The 25,763-nt window shown below is 37.0% G+C and overlaps 1 protein-coding gene across 5 annotated transcripts in view; it reads left to right on the top strand.

Moving 5' to 3' along the window:
- Positions 1-25,763, top strand: part of KHDRBS3 (KH RNA binding domain containing, signal transduction associated 3) — a 105,000-nt gene that overhangs the window by 61,478 nt on the left and 17,759 nt on the right. For 3 of the 5 annotated variants that reach the window (XR_012763370.1, XR_012763369.1, XM_075415512.1), the window contains exons 6-8: positions 4,925-5,035; positions 6,407-6,599; positions 18,064-18,146. Coding sequence is in view for 1 of the 5 variants with exons in the window: in XM_075415512.1 (XP_075271627.1) it covers positions 4,925-5,035; positions 6,407-6,599; positions 18,064-18,146 (387 nt within the window). In the remaining 4 variants the exon portion in view is untranslated. The remainder of the gene's footprint in view (positions 1-4,924; positions 5,036-6,406; positions 6,600-18,063; positions 18,147-25,763) is intronic. The other 2 variants (XR_012763371.1, XR_012763372.1) reach the window with 2 other exon arrangements.

The raw sequence follows: 25,763 nt of genomic DNA, 5'->3' as shown, positions 1-25,763 counted from the left end.
GTGCCTGCTATGGTCAAGGGCAATAACTTAGTTATCTTGAAACAAATCCTAGAAACACTGTGGGACTATAAGGTAGATATGTCAAATTATTGCTAATAAAGGCCAAAGAGGAAGTATTGAAGTAGTTTTCTATGGATGTATTAAAGTTGTATGAGTTTGTAAAATACTGTTTTAGTGGCAATCAATTATTAGATTAGTACCTGTGAATTACTTCTAAACATTCACAAATGTTCTGTCTGACATAGTATAATATGGCTCTGAGTGGTACTAGATTTCCTTTAGAATGCTTTTCCCACACGTTAAACTCTTTATTCAAACAGCAAGAGATTGATCAGTTACAAAATGCAATTCTTAAGTAATATTTTAACTGTACACAGTAAGTTACAATTTTCAGGTTTTTATACATTAAGATTATCTGCTATAATTACTATACTGTAATTACAAATCACACTAGCACATTCTAATACTTTTTGTGAAAGGCTGTTCTCCCATTCTCTAATGTATTTGATAGTTTTATAGAAATATAGTGCTTCATCTACTATTCCCTTTTTCCTCGCATACTGAACTGCAAGTATAAATGAAAATGAAATCACATTATGGGGGGAAGATTCAGGTCCCAACAAAACAGTTTTCATGACATTACCTTCAAGGGATGCTGTGACATGAGTTTAATTATTTCCCCCCACTACTCTGGTAGACTGCTCAGTGTGTAGTGAAAACAAAAGATATAAAATGAGATTCAGTGATTTGCTTTAGTCTGTGGCACCCAGATTGAAAAAGACTTTTTCACTACACAGCCTATAAGTTAATTACATAGTTGTGAGAGTAAAATTATTCATAATTTAACCACCTAAATTACATGTGCGGTTAATGGGGAAGGGTTAACTTCCTTCACTGGATTCACCACTGCTAGATTAATAAATTCAGGAAAACTGATAGATGAAATAAGTATGTCAAATTTTCTCATGTAGCCATAGTAATCTGCTTTAGGGCAGTAAAATGTTTCTCTGAGAGTAGGGCTCGGTCTCAAGTACATAGGTGATTACTTTGTTAAAGCATATCTGGAGGTGCTAATAGCATCTGGCTGGAAGCTAGGGTTTACTGAGTATGTTTAAGTACTGTCTATTTAGCTGCTCAGTCTGAGTATCATGTACACTTAATAGGTACTTAAGGAGTAGGGTTTTTCTCATCTAAAGAAATCTATAAGATTCTAGATAGTATACTGATGTAAGATTCAGAAGAGTAGAATGTTTTTTACAAAGGTAGCAAAAATAAAACTTAACACTAGTGTCCCCTGTGATGCTTCAGTATTTGTGTCTTTGCAGTATCATGCATATGAGGGACCACAGGTAAGGTTTGAAGATTGGGGGGGAGGTCAGTGCCCATTTGTGTATATATTAACCTGCATATATTGTCAGTCTCAGTACTGTAAAAGACACTCATGGGCACTGGGATAAAGAGGACATTCAAATGTCACGCCTCCCTTCAAAATGGCAAGGAGGGCCTGCTGAACCATAGGCTGGTCAGCCTCACCTTGGGTCCTCGGAAGGCGATGGAGCAACTAATCCTGGAAACCATTTCCAAGCACATAAATGACAAGGTCATCAGGAGTAGTAAACATGGATTCATAAAGGGAAAGTCATACTTCATTGACATGGTAGTGTTCTATGATGGCTGGCCTGGTAGATAAGAGGAGAGCAGTTGATATTCTCTACTGTGACTTCAGGAAGGCTGTCTCCCATAAGATCCTCGCAGAGAAAACTCTTGGTGTATGGGATGGACAATGAGACAGGTGGACTGAAATTTGGCTGAATGGCTTGATGGTGGTGATGAGTGGTGCAAAGTCCATCTGGAGGCCAGTAACAAGCAGTGTACCCCAAGGGTCAATGCTGGGTCCTGTTTAACTTCATTAATGGTCTGAATGATGGGGCAGAGTTGTACCCTCAGCAAGTTTACAGGTGGCACTGAACTGGTCGTAGTTGGTGATATGCCAGAGGGTGGTGCTGCCATCCAGAGGGACCTTGACAGGCTTGGAGAAATGGCCAGACAGGAACCCCATGAAGCTCAAGAAGGGGAAGTGCGAAGTCGTGCACCTGGCAAGAACAACCCCATGCACCAATATATGCTGGACGCCACCCATCTGGAAAAAAGCTTGGCAGAAAAGGACACAGGGGTGGACACCAAGCTGAATGTGAGCCAGCAATGTGCACTTGCTACAACGAAGGCTGCTGGTATTCTGGGCTGTAGTAGTGTTGCTTGCAGGCTGAGGAAGGTGATTTGTCCCCTCTACTCATCACTGGTGAGACCACACCTGGAGTGCTGTATCCATTTCTGGGCTCCCCACTACAAGAGGGACATGGACATATACTGCAGAGTTCAGTGAATGGCCAAGAAGATTATTAAGGGTATGGAGCATCTCACTTGTGAGAGGTGGGACTGTTCAGCCTTTGCAGTGATGCTCAGTGACAGGATACTGGCACATGTTGCCAAGAGCTTGTGGAGTCTCCATCCTTGGAGATGCTCAAAAACCACCTGGACGTAGTCCTGGGCAACTGATTCCAGGTAGCTCTACTTGAGTGGGAGGTTGGATCAGATGACCTCCAGCAGTCCCTTGAAACCTCAACCATTCTGTCATTCAGCAATTGCATTTCATAGGAGCAGTCTTAGTGGCTCAGGCCTTAAGGCAATCTGGTTTAATATTCTGTCCCTATGTGTTGATGTTGCCTGATTCTTAACCTGGAAATGACTGCTGAACAAATGCTTATATACCTTAGAATACCTCAAGTTTAAAGGGACCCATAAGGTTCATCAAGTCCCAACTCCCTGCTCCTCACAGGACTACCTAAAACTAAACCATATGACGAAGAGCATCATCCAGGTGCTCCTTGAACTTTTAACAGGCTTGGTGCTGTGACCACTTCCCTGGGGAGCCTGTTCCAGTGACCAACCACCCTCCAGTGAAGAACCTTTTCCTAATGTCCAGTCTGAACTGGCCCTGATGCAGCTTCATTCCATTTCCTTGTATCCTGTTGCTGGTCACCAGAGAGGGGAGATCAGCAGCTCCCCCTCCGCTGTGTCCCTTGAGGAAGGTGTAAGACTGTGGTGAGGTCACTCCTCAGCCTTCTCCATTCCTTTGATGTTTGTTGGATTCTATCATAAAAGCCTCAGTTGTCACTTGTAGTATAAACTTAATGTGTCATATGTAAGCTCTTCTATACTGTTCATCTTTGACATAGTTTGTGATGCACTTCCAGTTCTTCTATGTTTTTTCCAAATTAGGAAACAGGCCTGTAAATAGACTCAGTTTGGTAACGAAGTTTTCTGTGTTCTCTTCTTGTATTTTCTAAGATCATATTTGTTTTTTACTGTCCTGACCGCTGGGAAAATCTCAATTGTAGGTGTTCTGTGGGTAGTGATGGTGCAGAACCTGTTGCTTTGTATAACATTAGGATATATAAATTTATATTTGTGCATGTGTATTAACTCCCAAGTGTCCCCTCTTACACTTTACTGCTTTGAATTGTTTTTGCTATTTTCCTTTCCTTGACATTCAGGTTGGGATTCAGCTACAGATTAAGGAGCTAGGCATCTGAACTGCTGTTAAAGTTTGTAGAAAGATAGTACAATTACTCTTATTAGCTCTTTATGTTCTGTAATTTGTCTCTAAGACAGTTGGTGGCACCATCCAGTGCTTTCCCCATAAGGAGAAGCTCTGCCATGAGAACGTTGCCTGGTCTTTCCTGATTGTGTTGCAAAAAACTTGATGTATACATATATACATCACTTACTGTTCTTTACTGGTGATTTGATCTCTTTCTGGCAGGTTTCACAATTCCAGAATGTTTGAAAGATTTATATTTGGTTTTAGGCTTTCTACAAATTCTTTAAATTATCTCTGACCTGCTTTTCTGAGTATTTTACACTTGGTTTATTAGCATTTGTCCTTTGAGGTTAGAGGTGGGTTCAGCTTTTGAAGTGACACCTCTTTTAATACCTCTCCTTACCCTGCTGTTCTAACCTTACTGAGCTCCTTTTGCCCTCAAGCTCTTTCTTTTTTGATAGTTGTTGTGTATTGCTCTGACTTCCCATGGGATTTCTCTAAATGTCTTCCCGTACTGTGTATGTACATTTTACTATTTTCAATATTTTAAAATGTAATTTATATAACTGCCCTTTTCCAAATTAAGCAATACCAGAACTGCTCTGTTTTTGCAAGGGTATGCAAAGGTTCCTGTTCAAGTGGTTGCTCAATATTTTGAGTCAATTTCTGTTCATTGTTTGTCAATCAAATTTCTTTAGTTCCCTGATAGCTTCTTAATGACATAACAGTTTACAGTTTCTAAAAAAACTTGCTTCTAGCATCATACCCTGATGTGACTCAAATCTGCATGGTGGTAATTGAACTCTCCTTTTACTGGGTTTCCTATCTGTGCACCTTTCCAGTCTCCTCCATGCAGTAACCATCAGAGTGGTGTAATACAGAACTTTACATCTCAGATTGTTTATTCTGCCTGCAGTAACTCTTAAAAAAAAACAAAAGGTCTCCTAATACAGGAGAAGTATGTTTTTCTACCCATCACCATTCCAATCCTATTAACTGTTTTTGAAATGCAGAAAAGACCTCATCATGTGGCTCTGATATTCTAATTACTCATCAAGAATAAATCTACTGACTGACTCTAAAAACTGTACCTTTTTTCCCCTCCCTCAAATGTTTTTCCATGTTTTTCAGCATGGCCCACTTCCTGCTGCTTTCACTTGCACCCTGTCTGAAGGATGCCGTGGATATTATGGCTAGTGATTCTTGGGTCTTTTTACTTTTTTTAACTTGGTATTGACTATTGTCTATGCCAATAGGTTCATTTCCCTTTCTTTGGCTTCACTTGGAAAGTATCACATTTGCTATTTCTTTATATTACTTCAGCAGGCTGTGTCTGGGAACTTCACTGCTCACCCCTGCCCCCACTACAATGAAGTCAAATAAGCAGCTGGTACCCTGTCCTGAGGAGGCATTCTACAGATTAGCCAAAACCAAGTAATAAGCACAGTTTTAAATAACTTACTCTCTAGGCTTGTTTAAAATACTTTGTGACTGTGTTTTGATCATTAATTAGATTAATAAAATTTGTCCTGATTGTATCAAGTGTTTACGGTTTTTGCATTCTTCATTTAGTGATGCAGTTTTTCAAATACTAATTATTCCTGCTAAAATGATTATATTTTTTCTGATAAGGTTATTAGTGAGAAATTATGACTTGAAATGGGGTAGGAAATCTGAAGGCTAAATATGGATCTTACTTTATAATATTAAGTTGGAAATTTCTACTGAAATCAGGACAGTGTCTTCACTCAATTCCTACTTGAGATTAAATGATGGCTTGATAGGTAGAAAGGTAGTGTAGGGCTTGTGCTTGTTTTTCTACTGTGTATTTGGTACAGTATACAATAAGGGTGTGAATTCCTCAGAACAAATCTATATGCCTACAGAGCAGTTGTTTAAACTCCATTATAGTCCATGGGATGAAATGATCTCCTTTAAAAAGGAGATATCTATTAGCAAGGTGTTAGACGTCCTGTTTAAAAGAGAATAAATGATGCAAACTTCTCACAGTGTACCTCTAAGTGTCTCCCTTTACTATAGGGAGGCAGGGGGGAACGCCACCTCTAAATGGATCAAATATTTTTGAAAACTGTTTCATTTTAAGTCTCAGATTTTTTTTATCCATATGTTAAATGTCCAAATAGTGGAATTCAAGTTAATGCTTATCATTCTTTCAGAACTTTAAAACCAAATATACCATTTGTTCTTGTTTTTAAGTACATATAGAATGTCAGGTTATATCCTATAATCGCCCTGTGCATTTATTACTGTCTGAATATTTCCTGCAACAGCAGGAAATCTCTTCTTTAGAACTGGAAGAAAATATAACTTTTTGGACCCACTCAATCTTTTACATGCAGTGTGATCTGTGGATTGTGCTTAGAGGCTTACACAGGTTCAGAAGGGAGTTGCAAGTGATTCCTCTGCTCGGGGTTTGAGTATGATATAGCCTGACAGCTTCAAATTAACTTGTTGTTCTATAATTGTGATTTCACATACTAGAAGTCAAATTCTAGTGAAGTTGACTGATTCCAGCAAATTGCTTTGGGTGTCTCTGTGTATAAGAGAATGGCTCAAGCTAGTGAGAAGTTCATCACTGAATCGCGTGTCTAGTTTGTATCTTTCAGCATCTTTGCATAATGTGTGCAATTGGATTAAAGCATACAGAAAAATGACAAACCATAAACAACTTCTAGACTCTTTCTGGCTGTAGAAAAGCAAAATTGTCATAGTGTTGGGGAGGGAGCTGTTGAAAGGGAGGCCAAGGGTGTAATATTTAATGGTAAGTGATCCATATGTTTGCAGGGGCCGTGGAGGAGTGCCTCAACCACCAGCGGGAGTACCCAGAGGGGCACCGGCACCCAGAGGAGTGCCTCCCAGTAGAGGACCAGTTAGTCGGAGCCGTGGACTTCTAGCACCCAGAGCAAGAGGAGTTCCTCCACCTGCAGGCTACCGGCCCCTTCCACCACCTCCAGCACAGGAGACTTATGGTGAATATGTAAGTCGAGCTGTTGACATACAGTGTATAAAGTCTATAGTTTTGGAGGAATGATTCTAACTATCACTTTAGAACTTGGTAGAATGCCTTTAGTTAGTACCTAATGGAGTCTTGCACCCAGGATCTACGGCAAATGTGGTCATCTCTTGTCACCTTTTCAGACTTCAACTGTTTTGTATTAATAAAATGCCAGGTTATATGTACTACTGTAAAGACACAGTGCATTTGGTAAAATATTTATGTACCTCTTAAATGTACTATATTAAGTTTCTGCTTTATAAAAATCTGAAAAATCACGTTGTCAGTAGACTTTTAATTCTCCACTAAAACTAAGAATAGTGTTCTACTCTTCTAAACCTATCCTTGTGGTCATAGAACTGTTCAACAATTAAACAATTAAAATATTTTTATGAAAGCTGGAGAACTGATCCTAAAATTTTAACAATGTACAGTGTATCTTAGTAAGCTATACATTTATCTTGATTTTATTGTTTTAAAAGTTAGAAACACTTTATATTGTACACAACTGAAAAAATAGATATGAATTATTAGGGTAAACTTAATTTAAAGAACTTACAGAACAGTGAGATAAAGAAAAAAGCTTATTAACTCAAAACTATTGACATAAAAATGGATTTAGTCTTAGAAGAAAAATAACATTTACAAGGGCAATGCTTTTAATATTTTATGTATCTTAAAGCTTTTAGCATGCCCTCTTTACAGCCAACTCCGTCTGGACTCTGTTATTCAGACTAGCGAAAAAGGAGTTCCTGAGTTTCTGACAATGGTTTTGCTATTTAGACATGTTTTGCTTTTCTCTTGATCTTTCTTCCACTGATGTTCTCCCTCTCTTCTCACCCCCCCGATAAAACTCTCTAAATTGAATCTCAGCCATTGTCCTTTTGATCAGAAACCTAATTTTCTGCTTAACTGCTTTATGCAGAAAGTTTAATGTCATTAGTACAAACATTTATACACGTACTTGAAAAATTCAGAAGAAATTAATGTAGTCTATTAATGTTGTGAGAACTAGTACTTGAACAGTGTATCTAAATGTCCTCTGGCTATACCTGACTTGACTGGTCAAGGTGGGTACTGCAGATAGATGGTTATTTCACAATGCTTTCAAAGGAATTAGTCTGCATTTAACAGCCTGTTTCCAGGGCATACACTATACAATTCATGGTGATGTGGTAGAAAATAAATCTCTTTGAGTAGCTTTGTATTTATATATATATATATGCTGTTCATAGCATGTGTATGTAGAAGTGGCATAGAAAAAACAGCTGTTTGAATCAATATCCTGATGTATGCTTTACTTCCGAGAGAATTAGAAAATCGCACTATACAGAAAAATAGCGCTGTACTAAATCACTTCCAGAAGTGATGTTCCCTGGAACTGGATCACTTATGTTCCAAACAAAATAACTTAGCTGGGATAGATATATTTAAAGCTATAATTGGTAAAGCAAGGCTAGCTGGTCCATTTAAAAATTCCATATTTTCTGTGTCTCCTTTGTTAAAATGGAGATTAATTCGAGTAAAGTTTTGTTAGGACATGAAGCGCTGGTGTATTGTATGTTAGATGTTAAATTTAATGCATAGTATTTTTTTACCTGCCCATTTCTGGTACATTATCGATGTGCCTTATCAGTTTCTTTTACAGGTTAAGGTGACATGGTAGGACTCATTATTACTATTTCTGTCCTTTCCTTACTAATTGCTGTTTAGCCATATCTAGTATTAAATGCTGGCTTGCCAGCCTGAATATCTGAGCAGAGTAAGGTGTCACTGTTTGGCAAGAGGTGTCTGTAGAATGAAAACATTAGTGAGTGTGGGTATCATAAGAAGTTATTTTAAGCAGCATATACTTTCAGAGCCTCGGAGACTGGGATATCCAGAGAGATTACAGAGCAGTCTTTAGAACTTTTCTATTGAGGATTGGAAAGTGTGTGAGGATTCAGGAAGCTTTTCATTCCCTTAGGCTTACAAGCCTCTGCTTCCTCTTCGTTATTTTAATGTGCAACTCTGCAAGTTCAGAAAGAAGCAAACCATATTCTTGATGGAAGTCTTCAACCACTTGCCTTGTGTAACTGTAAATATCTCAAAGATGCAGGGCTTTCAGTACGTTGCGTCCTTGCCCTTTTCCTCTGTGGTGTACTATTAAGTATACCTTGTGACAGAAAATGAGGCTGTCGCTGGGCTACAAACAGCATCCCTTTTCCTTCACTCCCTGTGCTTTTTGCTATAGTCCCTGAGACCAAGGAATCTAACACCTACAAGGAACTTGGCACAGCCTCCTGCCTATCCTAATCTTGATTGTTTAGGAAGTTTTTTAAAAGATGATATCAAAATGGGAAGCAGAATGCCTGCTTCATTCTGAAAAACTGGAAAGGTTAATTCTGGAGGCAGTATCCCACAAATACAATCATGCCACAGGCAAGAAATTATTCATTTGAATTTAGATGCATTTTAACCTGTGTGCAAGATGGACGGAACTAGGTGATAATCGCTGTCCTGGGCTTGGAGCCCATAGGGAAGTTTTCCAGAACCTACCTGTTACAGGAAGTTTTCTTCAGATGCAAACTACTTCCATCGTGTGTCAGCTTTCTGGGATGTTTGTAGCTCTGAGTCTCGATGCTTGATGTGGTCTTCTCTGCTGAAGTCACGCAACATATCAGACTAGCTGCAATATCTACACATTTTTCCAGTTCAACATAACTAATTTTTCCACTCGCGTTGCCAGTCCCACTTACCTATCTCTCTCAACCCCAGGACCCATTCCTCCTGGGACCTCACCATATTGTTAGGACCATGATGACATTTTTGAAGCCACTGAAATGACAGTTCCTTATCACTTTCTGTGAATGTTGTCTTCTTAATAGCCTTAGCATCAGCTTAGACGACAGCAAAAATTCAGGCTTCTATGGCCAGCCAGCTTTATAATCACTGTTCTAACCTCACTGTTCTGCTTGGTGTGATAAACTTTTTCTGAAAGCTAACACGCCTCCCATTTTTATGTCCTCAACCACTCAGGTCAGGAGAAAGCCTAGTATGACGTGTGAAGCACGGCCAGGATTATTTTTATAATACTTGGGTAAGGGAAGTCATACTAGATAATTGATAGATTTCTTGAAGCACTTGCAGATAGTTTTGGAAACATCATTCTCTTAATTATGTGAGAAATTTTTTCTCTACTCACTGAATAAAACTGTATAATAGATAAAAATATTTTCATGTATTTTTAAGTTAACAATTTATTCTATTAAGATAAGGAATAGAAATTGTATTTAACTGCTAGCTGGAGATTTTGAGATTTTCCATAACTTTCAATAAGCAGTTTCTTTAATATTGTGAATTCCTTAGGCAATGCTCAGTCAAACACAGGTTCAGTCTGAGTTACTGTCTTGTAACAGTTGCTGCTCTCATCCTCTTCCTGTTGTCCTTTTCTTACCAACTTCAAACTTGGAGGCTTTTTCCAAATTAGTAACACAGCAATGTGTCTGAAGCTTTTTAAGATTAGATTTTTATTTGCTGCTATTTTCATTTTACAAAGGTAAATATTTTGCAAATATCCTGAAAGTATTTTGCTTCTCTACTTTGAATATATTTGTGATCATGCCATGTCAAATCCCATTTTGGCTGCTTAAATGTGTTAAATGCGGAGTGAGACTCATCTGAGTTGATAATCAGATTTTTTTTTAGGCATAAAGAACTGGACTTTAAACATGGTTTTAAAACCTTTTGCTGTGGCAGTGTGGAATGCCTGTACTGAAAAATAAACCTTGGCAATCCAGTGAGTTCTGGCCAAGACTTGCTTCAACATTACTTCAGAAAGCAATCAGATCTAAATGTTCCTCCCTAGTGTGTGCGGGGGAAAGTTGTGGCAGAGCTTTAGTTGTGTTTCTGGCAATTTTATTGATGTTTTCTTGTGTTCAGACAAGGGTTACCTCAGTGGCACATTTTTCTAATGCAGTGACCATATGTATAATTTCTAGCTGTTAATGCTTCAATTAGAGTGCTTCAGTGAAATTGCTTTCTGTAATAAGAAATTGAATTAAGATGGAATGTCTACCAGTAAGAGACCTAGGGAGCCTTTCTAATGTTAAGTAATTTGTAACTTGAAAAAGAACATTATGAACTATTTCCAATTACATGCAAAGTTTTTTAACTTGTAGGTACAGAGTGCTTGGGGTGCACGAACACTTGGATACAAAAGGGATGTGGATAACAGACTTCAAAATCTACTCTTCAAAATCTTCATTTAGTTGTTGCCTAATTCTGGAAGATCCTAAAGCTTAGGGGTTGCTAAGTTTTAAGAGTTTGTACTTACTGAAGCATATGTTTCCAGGTATTTCTGGAAATACGTTGGTTTTACTGGTGGACAAAGCAGAGCTTCAGACTTAATTCAGACTTGTTTGTAATACTCATACAAAGTCTGTACTGTAAGACTATACTCACACTATGTGTATTAGAAGATACACATATAGTATAGATACTACAGTAGTATGAGACTCTGGTCGTATTTTTTCCCATGAGAAATGGGGAAGACCAAAAAGATGTTACATAACATGCTGGCTAACAAGAACCTGTCCAAATGATGGGCAGATGAGGTGATGCTGTATGTTTCCACTTAATGTAAAACTCAGTATTTCTCCAGTACTGGCAGGTCCTTGGTTCAAATGCCTGTCACAGCTATTCATATTCCTTGATTGTCTCTGGAGATGCTGTGCAGACCACCAGGATACTGGCTGTCGTAGCATACACAGTGTCATAAACAGTGGTTTCTGTCCTTTTGATTTTGCAAGAAATCTTTACGAATTTGTGGAAATATTTAAGGGAAGCTTGTTCTCAAGTGACATTTGCCTGGATGGCTGTCCTGGTTTTGGCTGGGATAGTTCTCTTCCAAGTAACTGCTGTATTTTGCATTTAGTACGAGACAAACATTGATAGCACTGATGTTTTCAGTTGTTGCTATGAAATTAAGGATTTTTTCCAGTTTCTCTTATTCCTGCTAATGAGCAGGTGTACAGGAGCTGGGAGGGAGCATAGCCAGATGGACAGCCAAGCTGGCCAATGGAAATATTCCATACCATAGATGTCAGGCTCAGTTTATGAATGGGGGTTGGCCTGGGGGCAGGAATCCTTTGTTTTGCATTTTTTCTGTGAGTTTGAACTTTTCCATGAGTTCAGTCTTTTTTTGGGAGTTCCATGAAATTTGTGAAATCCAATATTTCTGTATTCCGCGATCACTGCTTGGGGACTGGCTATGCAATTGGTCATCAGGCAATGAGAAGAAAATTGTAGTGTTGTTTGTTTTACATATATATTAGTAGTAGTAGTATTCTCCTTTGTCTTATTAAACTGTCTTTTATCTCAACCCATGAGTTTTGTTTTGTCCATTTCCCCTCCCCATCCCACCGGAGGGGAAGGGGAGGGGTCAGCGAGCGGCTCTAGTGCTTAGTTGCCAGCTGCCAGGTTAAACCATGACAATGGCTAAGAACAGAAAACCATTTCATAATCCAGTAATTACTATAAAATATGCATATATGTATCCATTAGTGAAAGAAATGAACAGTCTTACTGTTTACAGATGAGAGCCCATTCAGCTAAATAACCTATAGCCTGTTATTTAGTGCCACTTCCTAGAAAGCTGATGCAAATTCTTTTTTGATCTCCAGTGTTAACCTTGAGTTCTCCTCATTGAGATCACACTTTGTTTAGATAGTATAACTTTTAAGTTACTTTGCAAGGGTCACACTGTTTCAGTTTACTGTGGTCTTCTGAATATTGATTGCTTTCTAATAATGTGCAACATTTTAACCAAATTAATTTCAGATGTTCTTGTTTACTTGGTTATTTTGAGTGTAAAGCTTATTGTTTGGGTTGCTGGAAAGGGGTTTGAGGTAGCTTCATTGTCTAGGAACTAGAGAAATGATCTTTTGTCCATTCTGTCTCTGTTACCCTCTGTGGATAATGTTGTGGTTTCCACTTAAGTCTTACACCTTTTTAAGCAATGTATTTACTAAGTTGTGGCTTTTCAGAAGTGCTAAGACTATTCTTAAAGTTAGGGTGAGTTCAGGTAAGACTTCTGGAAAGCAAGTTCGGAACAGCAAACCATTATTTCTTCGCTTTCTTTCCTAGGTACAATGTTCTTGTTAAATAGGACAAACAAGAAGTAACAAATGTAAAAAAGTTTTAAAGGTGTTGAGTCTCTCAGTTGTTTTGTTTCATTTTTAATCTTTTACATTTATCTTCTCTGCTGTTTTCAAGATCAGGTGGGGAGAGAATAGAAAATCTTTTCATTTTCCCAGGAACTCAGGCAACTTTGGCTATGGAAACAGTAGAAAGTTTTTGGGGCAAGGCTGAAAAGCTGTTCCACCTGCCTATCTTGAAGTTCAAAGTGCACTTCTAATAAGCAGATAAAGTATTTTCTTAAATTATTTTAGAGTTTAATCTGCTGATTTAAGTTGGCAATTTTCTGACTTGGTATTATTGAATGAGCAGGAGTCGTCCTCCTGATTCTGACCCTGCTCCCTGCTGTTGTATATGGAAAACCAGAACTGACCTGATAGTAACTTCGTTTAAATGCTACTGCCTATATTCATTAGCAACTCTTTTTTTTTTTTTTTTTTTGCGATGCCGGAAAGACAATCCACTAGTACATTTCTCATTCCGGGAACACATTATTTGTTCTGGTTGAATATGCACTAGGCTCCTTCTAGATGAAAACAGATGAAAATCTACAAAATAAGAGCTTACAGTCTGTGCATGTTTGCTGCTAATGTCCTTAATGTTACCACTCAGACTTTAGATGGTAGTAGCTACCCATATTTGTTTTGATTGCCCCATATTCCCTGTTGATTAAATGATGGGGAGATGTTATTTCGACGTAACAAAATGGCTGTTCCTTGCCTTTACAATTCTAATTTGCCAGAAAAATTCTTCATTCCGCTGCACTGATGTTCTCATGTTCTTTCTTCAAGTTAATCTCTGTGCAAACAAATTTTTTTGACTGTGATAGTTTTTGTCTAAATAGAAGACATTCCTTCAGTATTCTGTGATCAAGTACTGGTATAAGTATTAATTTCAGAGAATGATGACGGAAAGAAACAATCACCTTTTAGTTGTAGTGATAACCTGAATTTTTTCCCTTGGATGGATTTCCTTAGTTGAGGAGAGATGGAAAATTGATTTCTTATTGATTTCATGATATTCTCCCAGCACTGCAAATGGCCTTTTTGTTAAAATGAACTTTTTACCCTCTTCTTTCTTCCTGTTTCTGTCTTGTTCTCTCTGAAACACTGTTAATTTTCCCTAAAGAGGGCCCAAACACTACTCTGTCACTGTCACTGCCAGCAGATTATAATTTAAAGCCACCATTTCCTATTCCCCATGAACAAGAGTATGCTTAGAGTACTTAATTATTGGAAAGAAACACTGATGAGTAAGGCTTAGCATGATTTATAATGTTTTGGGTAGTGCAGAGGCTTTGGCAAAGATTGCTTTCATTGCTTTTATCATCTTTTGACCTGTGATAGCAACTTGCTGTTTGAAGGGTGTGCATTTACACATTGCCTTTGGTTCTGTTCATGAAAAATTTCTGACCTTTGCACTAAGCGATCACTGTTTCCAGTGCTGCTCTTTGGATTTGTATCAACTGTGGGCACTGTCATGGAGACAACTGCAGGCAGAAGTTCTCTAAGAGGAAATGTAATGCAGTGCTGGCTTGTAGGCTGGCTTAATAAAGGAGTTTGGTTAATAAGGTTTGAGATTTTTAGAGTAATTTCTTATTCTTTTCAGAAGATCTGTTTTGTAATTCTAGCTGTTCTGTTACTTTGGGGGAAGACTCAAGACTAAAAACTAACAGAAATCAGGACATCGCTTTTGATACCTTCCTGATTAATACTTTAAGTATTGTGTGGAAAATACCTGTTGTTTAAGAGGATTTTAGCATTTTCAGCTCACTTTTCTGCATTTTTGTTGTGAGCACAAACTGTACAGCACACTTCCCTCCTTTTGATCAGACTAAATCTGATGAGTTAGTTTTCTAGGTTATTCTGAAAAGGAGAATCATAAATAACAAAGAAAATGCTCCCATTCATGGGGAAAATATGATCCTGCTTGGTCTTTTGGATTTTTTTGGAGTGGGAGAGGTAATACAGCTTCACCAGTAAACTCTTTCTGGTTACAGAGTACCCTTATGAAGAGCTATTTATAGACTTATGTAATTGGAGTGGAGAAGTCCATGGTATTGCATTTGATAGGCAGTAGGAATGCAAATGCTCTCGTCCACATGAATAATGGCTCTAAATACAAAAATGAATGCTTTTATAAATAACTGAAACACTGAAAAATTAGCAGGAAAAATGCAATTAAAATATTTTGAAGGTGTAATTATTCTCGTTATGATACCAAAAATATCTGTATAGCCATGCTTGTCAATGAATTTGTGATGTACTTTAGTACAGGATATATGTGCATATTTAAGTTCTCTTCTGCCCCTGTTCACTATATATGTGTAAAAATGATAGTTACCTTCATTTCAGTTAGCATGATATTTTATACTACTGAAACATGCCAGGTGGCCAAGGGTATTGCACCTAGCTAGTAAATAAAGAAAACACTTGTTGAAGCTACAAGAGGACTGTTTTTCAGAAATAAAGTAATCGAGTGGTGAGTATTTAATCTAAAATGTAAAACGTTCCTCCTTGGCCAACCTTTTGTAACCTCCTGAAAGAGAAAGTTTTTGAATCCTGTATGACTAAGATAATACTGTGTCAGACCTAATTCAGGGGAAGCTCTGAAACATACTTCAGCTGCCTCTGTCTAACTGGAACTTCAAGGGAATAGGGCACAGTAAACAACTGTTTTGGAATTTGAATTTCTTCTCTTAACAGAACGAGCCATTGAGAGCAGCATGTTGCACGTTCTGTTTTTGCAGTGTGTTGCACAGGAAGTTTATCTTGGTGTTAATGCACATTTTTGTTTTTATAAATGTAAATACAGCAATAAAAAGGAGGAATTGATCTATATAAGCAGATTATAGTAATTGCAAAAGCACAGGCTGATCTTTTTAATGCTGTGACAAGTGTTCCATATGTAAGCCTTCAATGGAAAGATACCTGGTTTACCATTTATAAGAGCCTACTTGAATAATCTGATACATGATTTCTGCAATAGTCAATTTATTAACAGAAAATGGTCAACAGTAATGAATTCTGGATCAAATTTCTCTGAAAGAGAAATGCAAATACTAGAAATGCTGAAGTCTGTAGCGTGTATCTTCCCAACATTTTCCTTTTGTTCTGCTGGACATCTGTTAAGGGTCTTCCTATTTCACATTTACTTTGTTGCTTGGACTTTAAGAAGTTGTAGATACACCATAACTTCAGAGTAGTCTCTTCCCCCTTTTCTTTCATGATCAATTTTTTAGTAAAATAGTTAACATAAATGTGAAGAATAGGACTGATTGCTTAAGAGTTCTCTGATTCCTTAGTGGCAAAGCTTTCACGACATGTTAAAGTTAATTTTGGTTCTCTGCTTTCATTTCTTGTCACTGCTGTGTGTGCACTGTTTGAAGTTTGGGAGCCCCTCTTAAGGATGGCTGGTTCACAGTTGGGACATTCTGCGAGGAAACCAAATGTCATTAGATGTTCTGGAACACAGCGAATAAGTGGGCTCAGCTTCTGCTGTCGATCAATGTCTGTATTAACAGATGTCTCTGTATTGCATCAATAAGTAATAAAGTGCTTGTGCGTAATAACTGCCAGGAAGCAATGGTTTTGTGGGTTTAGTCTGTGGCTTATCAAGAAAAATCCATATCCGTATCAGATGGGCAAAGGAAATGCTAAGACTATTTTAGTTTTAGTTTCAGGACAGTGAATTACTGAAAGAAAACAAGTGTGTTTTCTGTTCAAGTGGGACTACCTATCCATGGATCTCTTCACAACAGACTATTGGAAGAATCCTTGTTTCTTCTTCTCGACCTATGAATAGGCTGTCACTCATTTGTGCTGACAAATATTCAGACACCCTTCTACAAATCACTGCTGGGAAACGATCATGTTCACTGATCTAGCGGTGGTGAAGCAGTATTGATGGGCAGATTGCCTAGTTCTCCATGTGAGCAATTTCAAATGACTGGAAAAATGCGAAAACCTCGCTTGCAACTTCAGTTTCCTGTCGGTTTTGAGGATGTCATTGAATTCTGCTGTAGAAACCTTTCCTTACAATGTCTAGAAAGCTCTCAGATTCCAGCCATTGGAGGTGTTCTCTACTCAAGTTGGGCAATCCATCATTTGTCATCCCTACCTAATTGATACTGCTAGATGGCTTTGTTTTCTGTCATTGCCCTAAGATTCTTAGTTTTCTTTTCCTGGTAAAGAGTTTGTTCTTTCATGAGACTTTATCCTTACGCTGCTAGGGTTTGATACACACTTATTCAGAAAACACCGTATGTAAGATGACGCCTGATTTTAATTTCTATGGGTCCCTGTATCTTCAAAGTGTCTTCTCATTAGGTCATTCTCACCTGGCAAAACTGGACAAGACATGCCTAAATATCCATTGATGTCTTTGGCATGTTTGGATAGGATTTGGATATTGGGATTTCCTAGGAATCAGTACAAAGAAAGTGCTGTTTCTACTTTGCATGTGTTTAGCTCAGGTTTATTGTTGGATGAAACACTAAATTGGTGACAATTGTTTGGATTTCTGTAGTTCATCCTTCTCTGGCAAAACAGTGTCAGTGTCACCTGTTATTCTCGTAAACTTCTGTATGGCTTCTAGCTGGAGTTACTGGCTTGCTCAGTTGGGTATTTAAATTCATTGCTATTTAGGGAGGAGTGTTACTACAGTGTATACTTAAATAGTATGGATAATGTGGGAGGAGTAAGGAATCCTTTTAGTGTCTTAGTGGATGCTAAACTCCCACAAGTTGAAGAGTATACAGAGGGTATTCAAAGAAGTAAAACCCTGATTTTTACTAGTCTTCTCTCTAGGGAATTTCTTTCTCATCTGTAGTCTACATAGAATATTGAATTTATTGTCCAAAAATAAGCCAGCTACCTAAGGCAGTTGCACAATATTTAGATAGTTTGATTCCTGAGGTGCCTCCCAGAGCTTTCATGAAGATCAGTAGCTCACTCATTTCAGATTCAAGTACATGGAGACATGAAGCATTTGTACTCTCTGCACAAGCCAGTGTTAACTAAGAAAATATTTTTGAAGCACATTGCCAGTAATTCAAAATACATTTAAAGTAATTATGGTGTTAGATGTGTGTGACCTGCTAAATGGAAGTAAACTCTATTAATATCATTCAGATTTTGCCATTTCATGGTGTATGTATGCCGTACATGCATTTCAGGAGAGTACTGTCTTTTGTATTTGGCAATAGGTTACTACTTTGTTTCTGGAGTGTGCTTACGGTTAATATTACCTTTCTTTTGTATCCTTTCAGGAGTATGATGATGGTTATGGAACTGCTTATGATGAGCAAAGCTATGATTCCTATGATAACAGCTATAGCACTCAAGCACAAAGGTAAGTCTCCAGATCTGTAACTGCTTTTGAAATATTCTACAGTTGGAAAGTTAGTTTTAAGTAAAAATTTTTTTCAGTTTCATCTTAAGCAGCAAAAATGTTCTAAGAGGCTTGTTAGAAATAACCCCCAGTGTTACTTGTCTCTAGTATCACTTAAGTATAAAAGTTATGTTACTGAGCGGTTGAAAAGAAACAGAAACGAGAACTTAAAACAAAGAGTTCTGGTGATGCTAAATCATAAACCAGAAAGTTTTCAAAAGTTCAGGAAAATCAGGAAAAGGTAATTCAGACTCATTTTGTGAGGGAAGAGGGGCAGGGAGAGGAGAAGAAAAAAAAACTTTATAAAAGGTATTAACAATCTGAAATATAGAGCTGGTTGCGTTTTCTTACTACTTAAACATGGTTATATTCCAGTATTTTACTTTTATTTGGCTGTAAAAAAAATACACCCTTTAGTTTTACTTCTTTGTGGAATTGTCTTTGACACATTCACATGTCTCGCCATTTGTGTTCCTTCCCCCACTTTGTTCCCGACAGAATTTTCAAGTGCTTCTGATTTACTTTTTTGAAATTTTGTGTTCTTCAAAGGAGTCGCTATTTGAAAACTTCATGAAATGCAAGGAATACTAATCTGTCCCAATGATGGGAAAAATGCTATGAAGTACTAACTACTTGTATTAGGTGGTAGTTTGAACTTAATGGCAAATATCGCATGCTGCATTATCTAGCAGCTTTTCTGATCATCCCCACTACTAGACACTTCCAATGTGCACGTCTGAAAAGGGACCTTCTGTGCACCTTTTGCTGAGTTGTAATTTATTCTCACACCAAGCATCATAGTTTGACCAAGAGTAGATTTTTGTAATGTCATTGAGTATTTCTTAAAACTTTCATGGCAATAAACTTCAAATGGTTGAAACAGTGTTGAGAAAATGGTTAAATAGAATTAAATAAAATGCTTTAGTTCTGCATTACTGCTTTGGTTATTTGGATTGATTGGAGCTTCAAACCTTGCCCTCTGGGAAGAGGCAAATAGTAGGAAAGGGAGATATCAATGGATATTGTGATGTTGATAAATAGATACTGATTAGACTATTCTAGCTTCTGCTAAATATTTAAGATGTTTTTACAATGTAGCCTTATCTGAAATAATACAGAACTGTTCACAGCAGTTGAGAACAAGGCTGTTTACACCGGACATCTGCTTTGCTGTAGTGTTGACACATCTGACTTAAATTTTATTGTATAAATGAATATTTTCCTGTACCCAACAACTTAGTCAATGTGAAAAAGCTTAGTGGAAAGTTCAAATATCTTTATTGTGGAGAGCTAACAGAATGAAAATACCTTTGTTTCTGATACTTGGCTCCTACAGAGTCTTGTAAGCTACTGAAAATTGATAAAAATACTATGACTTAAGAAATCAGCAGTGTAGGACTTTCAAAATACGAGGCTCTCTAGGATGTTACATTTAGAGAGCAGCTGCTGGTAATAGATTTTTTTTCCAAAAAGAAAATTACGAAAGTAGTCCTCAACTTTTATGTGGTAATTCTATTCTATTTTACTGCTTTTAGTGTTGGTAAATGGGTTTATTGCACACAAACATTTGGACTTCATTACAAAGTCATTTGCCTGAGCCAAAACTAAACATTACTTGGATTTGATATTTTCTTTTCCATGTTAAGAAGGTTTGTACTAAGATTTTTTTCCTTTGAACTAAAATTGGCTAAAAGCAAATTTCCCATGAAATGAAACTCCTCTTGTAAAGGACTAATACATAAGAGTATATAGTATTCTTAGGTATAATATGTGCACATCCTTAGCCCAGTCTGGAAGGAGATACTTCATAAAATGATATCTCTACTTTGTATTTTACCTGTAGTTTCCTAAGACATGTAATGTTACATTTTGTTGAATTCATTATCTTCTGAATGATTTTTTCCCCCTAATCTCATTAAGTGCTGCATAGTAAAAGAAAAAAGAAATAATTCATTTGTATGTTTCTCATAAGGTATTGACACTCATATTCTGGCATATTTTCTGGCTTGGCAAGAAGAGTTTTAGTATTGTATTGGCAGGCAAAAAGTAATAACTATAAACAGCCATCTGAGCTACCTAGAACAGCATTACTATCTTTAATCTGAATATCAAATAGTAGCCCATATTGCAACATGTTATTTTGTAACCACTAAGAGATACTTATCACATTTAGGTGTAATACAATGTCCTTACTTTGAAGGAAATTAGGGGAAAGTGCATTGTTTTCATAGTTTAGCCTTATATTATTCTTCATATTTTGCCTCCTAAAGTATGAAAAGAAAATACATTTGTGCATAGAGGGCATTCACATGTTTAAAATGCGTGTTTAGTGACTAGCATGTGTAAGTAAGTTCGCCTCTCTCCTTTTCTAAGATGAAAGTAGTAATCTTTAAAAGTAATAGTATTTCTAGTATGCCTTCTGATATTAATTTCTGTAGAAGATTGTGATATTAATGATACTGTATATTAAAGAGGAAATTTGAGAAATAGCTAGTAAACTGGAAAGATGGTCCGGTCATTGAGCAGCCCTCTTCCTGCACCTCATCCAACTTGGTTTAGTGTTCACAAGGGTACGTTGTGTGTACAAAGTACATGTGATACAGTGGAGACAGCTGAAATACTCACTTTGTTTTTAAAATTTTTGGTTATTTTAGTGATTCCTCTGTTAAGGATGGAAACTTTCTATAGAAATGGAAATATTTCTAGAAATTTTGTGGATGTGTAAGACGGTGTTACAGGACAGCACATCTTTGTGCACAGGAGTACATTCTCCAAATTTGACCACTCGGTACAACACAGCATGACTCTCCTTTATCGTTTTTAATTTTGATATTTCTAGTGCATTTCCCAGAAATCGCCACACCTGAGATGGACTAGGATGAGGGATACATTCAGATATGAAGAATAGCATACTGGACACTTCTGTATGTGTTAAGATAGTTGAGACTTTGCACGCCTCCTTTCTGTAACCGAACTGCTTGCTGCTACCAAATCATTTGTGTTTAAAAGTTTAGTGTCATTTTATTTGACATTGTATGAGATTGTATCCTTGCTGTGCTTGGCAATCTGAAGCTTTAGTTAAAACCTGTCACTGCACTAATAGGAAGAGAAACACCCAAGTCTGCATCTATCTTAATGCCGTGTAACCCTATGAAAAATTGTTTTCCTTTAAAATATTTTCTTATCCACAGATGTTTGTTTGTGCAACAAAGCCCCAAATAGTGCTTCAGGGTGTCTTTTAACAGAATTGGTTTTTTTATGGTTAAAAAGACTTTTAAACTGTCCCTTGAAGCTGTACTGGGCTTTACTAGATATCCTAACTGACTTTTAGAAGAGAAGTGACTAAATTATATGTGTAGTTTTTGCAGAGAATTGTTAGATGATGCTGTTCTCATTATAAACTGAGATGGTTAATAATTGGGCGGTTCAATATTCTTACAAAAACCAAAACAATCTAAAATTAACAAAATGTCTCAATTTCTGAAAGTAAGACTAGCAAGGACTTCAAGCAGCTGAGGCAGTTTTACCTTAACAAAGCCTAATGAATGCTGTCAAAAGCTGTGGTCATTTATGGTTGATGCTCAATGCCTAGCTAGTGAGAGCAGCAAGACCAGGCTGAATGTTACTCTGTCATCCAGGGCAAATTTCATGTTATGCAGTCAGGAAGTCCTTCATGAAACTTCTTCTATACATGTGTGTAGTAATTTAACATCTGCAGCTGTATGCCAAAAAACCTTTTTGAGATCTTATGGCAGAACATGAGTTACAAGTGTGAAACACCACACTGGTGTGACTGCCGGTGCTGAGATTTTCTTGTCAGATGTATGTAGATTTGTCAGCTCTCCTCATCAGTGCATATGCATGCTTACTTACACAGCCTAGCTCACTCCTAAAGGACTTCCCCAAATCTGTCCAGAACTGTAATTCTTTACTTGGATTTATTGCAGAAAAGTAGTGGGTGTTTTTGTGGCCTGATGTTAATGGTAGACCAATTTTATTGTGAAAATTCAGTGAAGAATATTGTGGAGGAAGCAGGAGCATTTAGTTTTGTTGTCATTTAAAATTGTAGATCAATTTAAGCATTTTCAGCATGAAGAAAAATTCTGTGTGTTTTAAATCTGAGATGTTTCAAATTGAGCAAAAAAGTGCTTTTGTCCCTTAGTGGCTCCCTACATGATCTGCAGAAGTGTTTGTGAAGACAATAATAGGGCAGAGGGAAATGGATGCTAATAAATCAATTGGCACTGTCGGTTCACTGTTTAATGTTCTCTAGAATACATAAGATTTATCACTGAGGAATTGTAGAATAATGGTAGTGTATGGAAACAAAGTCCACCAGGGAGATGTACTACATCATTCGGATTTAGCACTGCCATCTGCTTAATAGCATTGAGATGACTACAGAGGTACTTATGATCAACCATTCATAGCGGTGACAGATGCTGCGGAGAGTTAACATGCCAGAGAACGAGGTTTGTTCCTAAAATTCAGATTATGTGACAAGGTTGTCGAGAAAGAGAGCTGAGTCTTTTACCTCTCCAACAGCATTAAAGGTTTACTGCGTGCTTTTAAGTTTACTGTCAAGAGGGAATGGCTAACACAGTTACTGTAGTACAAAAAAAGTGGAGAACCCCATCTGTCTGCTTCATGGCACTCAGAAGTTTCAAATAAGTTCTTTAGGCTTGTCTGCTGGCACTTAAAACTGCATATGTCTTCTGAAAAGAAAACCTGATTTTATCTAGCTTAGTTGTTTTATTACCTACAACAGAGATCAGCAATCTCAACTGTAAAAGGAATAGTTTGTACAAGTATGTGCCTATGTTTAGGGGCAAAAATAATGTCGTTCCTGTAGTAATGTAGTCATTTTGTGCTTAATTAGCATTTATAACTTAAAAGCTGGCTTAGGTCTTCAGCCTTGGTGATATTACCTTCATTCCATTGCAGGAGAAATTAATCTAAACACTGATATAAAAGGGGAAATATTAGGGCTTGAGGTAATTGCTGGTGTTGTCTACAGTTTTCTGCAGTGTTTGGTTTCTGCACTTACTAATGCTCTAGATTTCTCTGGGCATCAACTATTGTACCAAAAATGTGATACAAATACCTGTAAATGGCCTGTAAACCTTAGAGCCATATAGTCAGGCTAATCTGAATTGAGGGAATTGGCAAATTCTCTTTAGTATACCGTTGTTTATTCAGTGTCTCTAGTTCACTCTGTGTTTATTCATTAACGTGTTGGGAAGTGAGAATTCCATGCTGTAACTTTATTTTAATTATTTGTCTAAAAGCATAACAAGGTAACTGTCTGTGGTAATCTGTAAGCATGTTAAAAACCCAGCATTACGAATGCCATGCAGTGAAGCCTTATTCTTTACCGTTTATTTCAACAGTGACTGATTCAACACATAAAATTTCTCTAAAGCAGCAAAGACTGTGCCAAAAGGCCCCGTGGTTTAAACGGTTTGAGGAAATTTGTTTCATAGCTTGTGGTAGTCACTTAAGAACTAAGTAACTGGATATCAGGTTGAAAAGAGGGTACTGAAAAACCCCACCTTGAGATCTGTCAGTGGCCATTGTTCAGCTAATGCCTAAATAATACAGCTAAATTGGTTTGCTAAAATCCTTTGGATCTCTAAATCCCTGATTTTGTGCCACTCTAGAGACACCTTAGTTTTGAGAGAAGCTCAAAAAAGCCAATATGTAGTTCTTGGCAGGACCCTCCCCGTTTTCCCCTAGGAGCTCCAATTTTCAGGTGTGTTCTGAAACTGGGCTTCGCAGTCATACAAAAGATGATGACATTGCTGTTTTATAAGAGGAGGATTTTCATCAAGAGCTGGGTATATGGATTTGAAATTGGCTTCTGGAGGTGTTGCTGTTGGTATTTGAAAGTTAATTGCTAACACTTTGTTTGTGATGCTCAGTGTTTTAAATTTACATTGTTAAGTTTGTCAGCAATCATGCATTTCCAGGGTGTATAAATATGCATTATATGCAAAACAGTGTCTGTTACTATTGCTTTTCAAGATGTAATTCTCTTGATTTTAATGCTAGTAGCTGTTTATATTTTATGCTCTGACATAAATCAAATCAATCCACAGCAGTTTGATTTCTGGGGATAGTGCAAATGGTTAGTATTTTGTAATTATTGCTTATGAACACCCGGTATGTACAAGCTTATTGGAGGTTATAATTCTGTGCAAATAAAGCCTCAAAAGCATTGGCATAAACAAGCTAATGCATCTTTTAACTTAAAATCCCTGCCATGTGGTTTCCTGCTTAATTTTTACACTCGTATTATTGGAAGAGATTTTCTGCAGTTTTTCAGATCCAGTTATTCAGGTTTAGATCACTTTCCTTTTTTGTTACCTGTTAAAATGTGGCAAGATAAAATATTCAGAAGTGCCTCAATAACACAGATGGTTTTATTTGAATCTAGTGTACGTGCTTGAATCTTTTTTAAAAATGGTTTACAGAAATCTGGTCTGAAACCTCAGTAAACAAGAATAAGACTAAGACAATTCAAGCGTAATGATTGGAAAAAACTTATCTTTAAAGGAAAAATTAATCTTAACACAAGTATATCACGTGGCACATAAAATTGGAAAAGGTTTTTAGAATCCTCGTCATGTTGACATTAGATTACCTCACTATTTAGGAAATGTTCGGATTACTTTTAATTTTTACTAATTATACTTAGTAAAATGCTTTTTAGATACAGAAATTATTTTGGTTTTCCTCATAGCTTTGCTATCAAACTTAACTTTATGCCTCAATGTTTAGAAAACAAGTGAAAATGCATTTAGAAATAAATTTAGAGACCTGTTGGAGAAAACACAGGTGTTATAGTAGTACAAAAAGTAGTAACATGAAATTTTAAATATTTGAGGAATGCAAAAAAGGAGTTATTTCACAAAATTAGATTATCCGTTTTGTGTGATGGTTTAATTTTACTTAGGTGATTGTACAGCATCTTAAACTGGGTGTTTGAGTTACCACAATATAAGATGATGTATGTTTAGTAGGATTTAGAATTTTTTCGTTGACTGATTACACAGGTGAAAGCATGAGAAATGGATAGGTCAAGTAAGATGTTTTAAGAATTCTTTAACAGAAAGAAGTCACTAACAGGAAGTATTTTTGAAATATTAAATGCTATATTGTAGTTATTAATGGTAACTTGTGGAATTAGTCATAGTTTCAAAATATCTTAGTTATGGGGGCTTTAGTTTAATTACAGTATGTTTTTAAAAAAATAAAACAATCATCCTTTAAGCTTGGCTGATGGTGGTAACAAAGGGAGAGCATGCAGTTGCTAGGCCTCATCAGGATGCTGCAGCAGTGCTGCTAGATGTATTTGGAGGCATAACTTGGATAATCAGGTTTCCAAATCTTACCAATTGAAGTTAATCATTTGGAAATAACTTGTCAAATGTCTTGCATCATAAATTTTCTACTGGTTTCATTAAGAGATACTAAGATAAGGAAAAGAAACTACATAGTCTCTCTGACTAGAGGAAGGACATCACAAATTCATGCTTGCAGTGGACAGTGAAGAATATATATGAGGAAGATTTATTT

Source organism: Opisthocomus hoazin, chromosome 3 (genome assembly GCF_030867145.1).
Source record: "Opisthocomus hoazin isolate bOpiHoa1 chromosome 3, bOpiHoa1.hap1, whole genome shotgun sequence".
Taxonomy (NCBI): Eukaryota; Metazoa; Chordata; class Aves; order Opisthocomiformes; family Opisthocomidae; genus Opisthocomus; species Opisthocomus hoazin.
This window is presented reverse-complemented; position numbering and strand designations above follow the sequence as displayed.